An 8,466-nucleotide genomic window follows, 5' to 3' on the forward strand; every position below is an offset into this window, starting at 1 on the left:
AAAAATAATTTTTCTTTTATAAATAAAATGAAAGAAGGAGTAATTAATACCTATATTTTGTTTATTACTCCTTTCTTATTTGGATAGTGTAAAAATTAGGAATAGGTAAGGGCAATTTAGACAATCTATTTCATTGTTTTGGTATTAGTTGATAAATGATAAGATTTATAGCTCTCCTTAATCTTACAAAGTGTGTGTCTCCCCTAATTTACATTTTTTTAATAGAAGTTTTGACTTCATTTTTCTAAAATATTATTAATAATCTCTTTTATAAATGGGTACAACATATACATAAGCCTAACTTATAAATGTCCAGCTTATTGTTGCAATTTTGTTCTACTTTCAGCTATTGCTTGGTTGGTGGGGTTGGACGCTCACATGTCAAAACTGAAAAATTGTTACTTTTAGTTTCTCTGAAGCAAATTCATACCTTGAACCCTTCTGGGTAGTAACAATGCTTCATAGATTCGTTGCTGCGAGGAGAAAGATATCAACTTGCCCCCCTTTCTCTCAGAGATTAAAACAAACAGGTGGGGCGCGTTGGGTTTTTGTCAATTTTCTTCTTCTTCTTATAGTTGTTCATGTATTTTCTTGTTTATTATTATGTTTGGATAAACAATTTATTAAGCTTTTGTACAATAAGTGCTTATCACATTTAAGCTTATGCTATTTTCATATAAGTCTTAAACTGTTTTCATAAGTTATCTTTGAGAACTTATAGGTATAAGTTGAAAACAACTTATGCGCATGTCATAAGCTCGCTCATTCGGTGTCGCAAGTGCTTATGCTAGTAATTAAGTTGAAATAAGTTAATCCAAATAGACTCTGTATGAATGAAGAGGCAAATTAATTTGTTTATATTCAAATTCGTGTGATATCTAATTGTGTGTGGTTTAAATTTGCAGAAAATGAAATTGTTCGAATGTTCCGCTTGCCTGATTCCCAAGAAGAAAACGATAGTCTTCCGGTGAAAGGAAGCAGAGTATTTTGGAAGGATCCTAATGCTAGAACATTGGATGAAAGATTCATTAGGATTTTGAAAATATTTAAATGGGGACCTGATGCAGAAAAGGCATTGGAAGTGCTGAAGCTTAAGCTTGATATTCGCTTGGTTCGTGAGGTTTTAAAGATAGATGTTGAGGTTAATGTGAAGATCCAGTTTTTTAAATGGGCTGGGAAGAAAAGGAATTTTGAACACGATTCAACGACGTATATGGCTTTGATACGATGCTTAGATGAGAGTAGGTTGGTTGGTGAACTGTGGAGGACAATACAAGAGATGGTTAAGAGTCCGTGCGCAATTGGTCCTTCTGAGTTGTCTGAAATTGTGAAAATATTGGGTAGGGTTAAGATGGTTAACAAGGCGTTATCTGTTTTTTATCAGGTTAAGGGTCGCAAGTGCAGACCTACATCGAGCACTTACAACTCCGTCATCTTGATGCTGATGCAAGAGGGGCATCATGAGAAAGTTCATGAGCTGTATAACGAAATGTGCAGTGAGGGTTATTGTTTCCCTGATACATTTACATATAGTGCACTAATATCAGTGTTTGCAAAGCTTAATCGCGATGATTCTGCTGTTAGATTATTTGATGAGATGAAGTGTAATGGATTACAGCCAACAGAAAAAATTTATACAACTTTAATGGGAATATACTTTAAGTTGGGTCGGGTTGAGGAAGCATTGGACCTAGTCCATGAGATGAGAATGCGGCGATGTGCCCCAACTGTCTTTACTTATACGGAATTGATAAGGGGACTGGGGAAATCTGGGAGGGTTGAAGATGCGTATGGAGTATACAAGAATATGCTGAAAGATGGTTGCAGACCGGATGTGGTTCTGATGAATAATTTGATTAACATTTTTGGTAGATCAGATCGCTTAAAAGATGCTATTGAGCTTTTCGATGAAATGAAATTACTTAATTGCACACCTAATGTCGTGACATACAATACCATTATCAAATCATTATTTGAGGCCAAAGCTCCACCTTCTGAGGCTTCTTCATGGTTAGAGAGAATGAAAAAAGATGGAGTAGTTCCCAGCTCATTTACATATTCAATTCTCATTGACGGTTTCTGCAAAACAAATCGAGTTGAGAAAGCTTTGTTGCTTCTTGAGGAGATGGATGAAAAAGGCTTTCCACCTTGTCCTGCTGCATACTGCAGCCTGATCAATAGCCTCGGTAAAGCGAAACGCTACGAAGCTGCAAACGAGCTGTTCCAGGAATTGAAAGAGAATTGCGGAAGTTCGAGCGCTCGTGTGTATGCTGTCATGATTAAACATTTTGGAAAATGCGGAAGACTCAATGAAGCTATCGGACTTTTCAACGAGATGAAAAAACTCGGATGCATCCCTGATGTTTATGCTTATAATGCTCTCATGACTGGGATGGTAAGGGCCGACATGATGGATGAAGCTTTTTCGTTGTTTAGAACTATGGAAGAAATTGGTTGCACACCAGATATAAACTCACATAATATCATCCTAAATGGCTTGGCTAGGACCGGTGGCCCGAAACGCGCTATTGAAATGTTCGAGAAAATGAAGAATTCTACTATTAAGCCAGATGCGGTGTCTTACAACACCGTTCTTGGCTGCTTTAGTCGTGCAGGTCTATTCGAAGAGGCTGCAAAGCTTATGAAAGAAATGAATTCAAAGGGATTACAATATGATCTAATCACCTACTCTTCAATACTTGAGGCTGTTGGTAAGGTTGATGAAGAATGTAATGTGGCATGAGAACAAGCTGGTATTACCTTTTGAGTGGCTCTGGCAATTCCTATAAACTGATACACTTGAATTACAATAATGACCTTGAATGGAAGAGGCCGATTTTTCTGAAGTTCAAGGTATAGGAACCATTCAGAAAAACCAAAACCCTATTTCATTTGCATGACTTGAAAAAAAACCACATCCATAATCAATCTCAATCTGAGTTGAGAGATTTCTGGTATGCTTTAGAGCTTGTTTTCATTTGGAGTGAGTAATGATACTTATGCAAATGTCACACACTTCCCTGTCCTTTTATAGATCATTGAAGAACAATTCAATTTAAATTCCACATCTCTGTATCAGATCGAAATTTGTACAAGTCTGACACAGATTCGTGTTCTTATCGGTATAATATTTTCCTGTCTGCCTTACTCACTAATATAGAGCAGACTTAAGTCATGGAACCGCGGTGCATATGTTCAAAGTGAACAAGTAATATACAACATTTATTCTGGCTTCTGATTCATGTTTAGCAGCCGTTTGTAAAAGTTCATTTAGACTTATATTATGGTATCAGCTCTTGCACAAGTGATTGCAAGAACTTATCAAAATAGCTTTTTGTTTAGTCTATCTATTCTTTTGAATTCGTTATCATAAGCTTCTCTAAATAGCTTGTTGTCATAAGTTGTGTTTTAAACATTTGTACGTAAGTAAAAGCTTATTGAATAGATGTTTAATTAAGCTGTATATCTGAATGACTCCTTCATTTATGCAGTGTGTTAGAGCTTAGAAATATGCAGTGTCCCAATTTTTGGGAATAGTTTTTTCAACAATGTTGATGTGGTTTTATTTCAGTGCAAATGTGCCAATTTTGTGCAATCTTGAAGAGAACTATTCAATAACATGCTTCACTTCATATGGTATTTATGGTGATGCAATGGGAAAGAAAAATTTCCCAATTTAGACTCAGAACAAATGAGTTAGGGTGTCATTCGTCACCATTCACCACTGAAATCAAAGATTCTTCTTTGCATGTTATGGTCTTTGAGAAGCTCCAAATTTTTCACACCTCACTATTATGTAATATTTTTTATTTTTTTGTGGTCCTAAATATGCCCTTTCTTTTTTCCTGTCAAAAAGAAAGGTATTAATGCACTTGCCAACAGAAGGGGTAACAATTTTCTTCCAAATCACATTAACAATTTTCTTTTCAAACAAAAGATACACAACAGCACAATGAATATAAATCACTGAGCTTCCAAACATGCACTAACTGTATGGAGGATAAATTTTGCTGTCGTCGCGATTACCAAAACTGTCAAAACACCATCGTTAACAGCACATGAACTTTGTCTAAACCTGGCAACAAATTTGAACAATGCTATTTGGCATGAGATAACCATTTCTGAGTCATTACAAATGAACTATGACCAATCAGGCTTTAAGTAAACATAAAAAAGAAGGTCAAAGTTTCAAGTATAAGTTATATAATCAAAAAACAATTGATTCATTATGCTTGTTTTAATGAGCAGAAAATAATAAACACATGACACTATTCATAAATTTGACATGAGAAAGCAATGAACTCTGAAAATGCCAACAAGGTAATGATAGATGGCTGGACTATCCAGTTTTGATTCCAGTAAAGTGAACATTGCCTCAGAAATTTGAAGAATAGGCGAAACACCTCAAATATGATACAACAACTAGCTGTTTGGTGTCAGCATTCTGCGTTACACAACAATGCAATGCATAACACTTAAGAGACCTGATTCAACAGAAACGTTAATCATCTCTTTGCTCAAGTTTTGAAATCTCACTCTGCAATCTTTCAAAAATCTGTCTCTTTTGTGTTTCCAATTCAGTGAGGAAATCCATCCTCATCTTTTCCAGCTCCATTATCTGCTGCCTTTTATTATTTTCAATTTTCTCATATATCTTACTGAAATTCTGAATGGAATCAGCAAGTAATTTGAAGGAAGAAGCCTCGTCACTGCCCCTACCTTTCCTTCTTTTCTTTGCGCGAGGCCTTTCTAAACCTTCTACACCAATGAATTCAGTATTCACGGGATTATCCCTCGTGTCATCCAACCCATTTGCATGATTAACAAAAACTCTAGGCTTCATTAAAACACTTTCTCTCGAGTCCAAACCACAAGAGAAACCTGCTTGTTGCGGTGGAGAAGACATTAACTTATCCATCTTTTTGAAGTAAACCCATTTTCTATCTCCACCACCCATTTCTGAAAACTTAATCTTGTCCTTTTTGTATTTTTTCTTCAATGTATCCAAACGATTTCTACACTGAGTATCTGTCCTATAAACTTTTGAAACTTCTGATACCTTTTCTGCAACTTGTTGCCATTCATCAGATCGAAGACTCTTCCTTCCATGTTGAAGAAACCGATCACCCCATGCATCAAGAAGAACAAATGTCTCTTTCTCGGTCCATTCACTAAGCGAATTTCTAGCACCAAAAGATGGTTTAGTAGCTGAAGAAGCTGCAGCAGATGGTTCTGGCACCCGAGCTGCAAATTCATAGGTTGACATCAAACTCTTTAGCTTTTGCTTTTTTGGCTGCCACTCAAATTCATCTTCATTCATCATGGCATAACTTTTCTGCTTATTGTCATTATCACCATTTTCATCCCTATCCCGATCCCGATCCCCATCCCCATTCCCATCAACGTTATCTTCTTCATCCCTATCCCTATCCCCATCCCCATCTGCGTTCCCATCAATGTTATCTTCTTCATCCCTATCCCCATCCCCATCATTGTTATCTTCTGCATCGGCGTGATTTAGGGAAAGCTGAAAGGTGTTATTTTGATCAACATCATCATCACCATCACCTTCATCTTCCCCCACTAACGGCTCTTCATCTTCATCATCCCCATCATTGTTACCTTCATTGTCAAATGGCCGGGAATATGGAGAATTCCTCATAGGATGTTTCAGATAACCATACTCCTCACTCTGTTGTTGGTCATTATCATCATTTTCATCGCCATCCCCATCCATGTCATCATCTTCATCAACATGAGTCATGGGAACTCGAGCGCTCCTATTTTGACCAACGTCATCCTCATCATCATCTTTCCCTCCTAACCTGTATTCATCTTCTTCATCACCACCACCGTTAAAATCTTCGACAGATTCATTTACAACTGGATGGGAATGAGAATTCCTAAAAGGATGTTTCTGATAACCATAACCTTGATTATGAGGGTGACTAACAGCATAGGGGTTAGGGGGATACCTAGCAATTGCATCATTCTCAATGTCATCCATTTAGAATCCAATCACAATTCACAATCACAACTTGCAATGAAACAAAAACTAAAGAAAATTGGTTCCCAGTGATTACCAATCAATCACCAATCCTAATTCCTAAAGTGTGGCTCCAAAATCAAACCCCTAAACTAGATAAAAACTCGTTCTGGATTCAAATCCACAATTATCTTTCTTGGCTTCATGCAATCATTGAAGGGTGGAAAAAATGTAACTTTATCACAATAAAAAAAGGAAATTGTTGCGTGCAAGCAAAAACCCTGAAAATTGATAGCAAAAATGAAATGAAATTATGAAACTAAATTAGGAAAAAAAATATATAGGCAGAAAGAGAATAAAGAGATATGAGCAATTGCAATGAAGAAGCTGAAATTGAAATTGAAATTGAAATTGAGATGAGATTGAAGGAGTTATCTTACCTGAAAAAACGCAATTTGAAAGGGATTGAGAAAAAGTATAATCACAAGTTGTGCAGAAAGAGAAAGAGAGAAAGTGTGTGTAATCGAGAGAGGAGATGCTCATTGCTAACATGAGCCGGGTAGGTGTACTAGAACATACTATATTTCAATTTTAATTATATTCTTTCTTCAATACTCCTCTATCTCATAAGTGGATCCAACTACTCTAGCAATACACTTGTAATAAAATGCATATTCTCAATAATAATATAATAATATAATAATTATTATTATTATTAGAAAACAAACTAAATTATTAAAAACAAAGAAGGGAAAGTGAGAATGATGAGATTTTCATTTAAAGAAGGGTATATTTGTAGTTTGCACTTTGGTTATGTATTTGCTACAAGTATAATATGCAATAATCTCTGGTGATTAAGGATTGTTAGAGATTTTAGAGATTATTATAAGGTTAAGAAGAGCTAGCTCACATATGGAGGTGTAAGACCCAAAAGGCACATCTCGACTCAGGAAAATTTGATTCCCAGGGGACAAAAAGTCATAATAGGGAGCAGAAGGAAGGAACATCAGTGATACCGGTTACTGGACATATAATAGGTGACCAACCAGGCGTGAATTGAGAACATATCCAAGACACTCATCATCCGAAAGGAGGACTGAAAGAGCAAACTCGACTTACAGGATGGACATTCGATTCCACCAGGAAATACGAATCTTACTCGACTGGGGAAGAAAAGACTTCGACTGAAGAGCGCATGAGATATATTATCTATTACCGTCATAACGTAGATAACATACTCGCATGGAAGATTATCCACAACCGGTTACTGGGTTAATGAAGGATAAATTGATCGAAAAGAAAGGACATCGGGATACCGGTTACTGGGTATAAAATGATGACCAATCAGGATGGAGAAACAATCATTACCAAACAAGGGTAGATGAAAGATGACTCGCAAAGGGAGAAACTTCCTGACAAAAGCAAGTATCCAAGAGATATATCACCGGTTACTGGGTGGTATGCTCAAAAACGAAGGAATATCAATACCGGTTACTGGGTAAAGATAACCAACAAAGAGAGGCTTACATCTACCGGTTACTGGGTAGAAAACCACAAAAATAGGACTTACAACTACCGGTTACTGGATAGAAGGCCACAAGATCCGCTGGGGAAAGGATGAACAATTATTGGTTACTGAGTAATCAAACAACTAGACCACAGGGAATTGCAGGGGAATAACAAGAAAAGAAAGTCAATCTAGGAACAAACTAGAAAGACACAATCAAACAAGACTCAACCCGATGAGGATATAACTTAGGGGAGTAATTCCATCCCAATACATACTTTAGGGGGGGAACTGAAACAATAATTATCCGCGAGGATCTAACTCGGAGGAAAGATAGACACTTTCTGCCTATGGGGATGGCTCTATATGGAGAGATCAGACACAAACATCTGCTTGGGGAAGAATATTTCGCCAATAGCAGTGAATAACAAACAAAGACATATGGCAAAGAATGCAACTATGAATATCTGAATGTTATGATTATGCATGTATATGCATGATTTGTGTATGATTAATGATGACAAGCAGACATATTTAACACAAACAAGCCCAAGAATCACGAACGGACACCCGACACAACATCTCAACAAGAAGGGCAAAGCCTACTGAAGAAATCAACTTGGGGAACAACCCGAGCAGGATGAAAATAAATCATCAGGGATATCAAACACTATCCCAAAGCTACACTCATTGAGGATAAGAAGGTGTATTCAGGAGCAGCGAAAGAAGATGATCAAACAGAGAACTCAAGCTCTGGTGGGGATTATCCCTCGAAGAAGAATAAACACGGGAAGACGTTGACCACAGCCGGGGAAGAGGAAAATCAAGGCTTCCAACTACAAGAGGTAACGTTCTACACAAGAGGAGTCTCCAAGGGCAAACCATTTTGTCCTAAGGAAGACGCAGAAGATCTGTCCGGGAGATTCCATCAATTCTCTCGGGGATAGGCTGTTGAATATCAATAAGATCCGCC

General features: G+C 37.1%; 2 protein-coding genes across 2 annotated transcripts; one reads left to right on the forward strand and one right to left on the reverse strand.

The window, feature by feature from the left end:
* The first annotated feature begins 215 nt into the window (after positions 1-215).
* Positions 216-3,486, forward strand: LOC127087506 (pentatricopeptide repeat-containing protein At3g16010). The gene is made up of 2 exons (XM_051028393.1): positions 216-530; positions 906-3,486. Exons 1-2 carry the CDS (start codon positions 455-457, stop codon positions 2,741-2,743), a joined length of 1,914 nt encoding a protein of 637 aa, XP_050884350.1. The 5' UTR covers positions 216-454; the 3' UTR covers positions 2,744-3,486.
* Positions 3,487-4,162: 676 nt separating this feature from the next.
* Positions 4,163-6,595, reverse strand: LOC127087507 (uncharacterized). Its single transcript, XM_051028394.1, has 2 exons — positions 6,427-6,595; positions 4,163-6,267 (listed from the first exon to the last, which is right to left on the reverse strand). Exon 2 carries the CDS (start codon positions 6,005-6,007, stop codon positions 4,502-4,504), a length of 1,506 nt encoding a protein of 501 aa, XP_050884351.1. The 5' UTR covers positions 6,008-6,267; positions 6,427-6,595; the 3' UTR covers positions 4,163-4,501.
* Positions 6,596-8,466: the final 1,871 nt, after the last annotated feature.

The sequence above is a fragment of the Lathyrus oleraceus genome, chromosome 5 (assembly GCF_024323335.1).
Source record: "Lathyrus oleraceus cultivar Zhongwan6 chromosome 5, CAAS_Psat_ZW6_1.0, whole genome shotgun sequence".
Lineage (NCBI taxonomy): Eukaryota > Viridiplantae > Streptophyta > Magnoliopsida > Fabales > Fabaceae > Lathyrus > Lathyrus oleraceus.

Coding starts and splice junctions, on each gene's coding strand:
- LOC127087506 (XM_051028393.1), top strand. CDS start 455: ATGCTTCATAGATTCGTTGCTGCGAGGAGAAAGATATCAACTTGCCCC. Junction 531..905: donor TCAGAGATTAAAACAAACAG/GTGGGGCGCGTT, acceptor TTAAATTTGCAG/AAAATGAAATTGTTCGAATG.
- LOC127087507 (XM_051028394.1), bottom strand. CDS start 6,007: ATGGATGACATTGAGAATGATGCAATTGCTAGGTATCCCCCTAACCCC.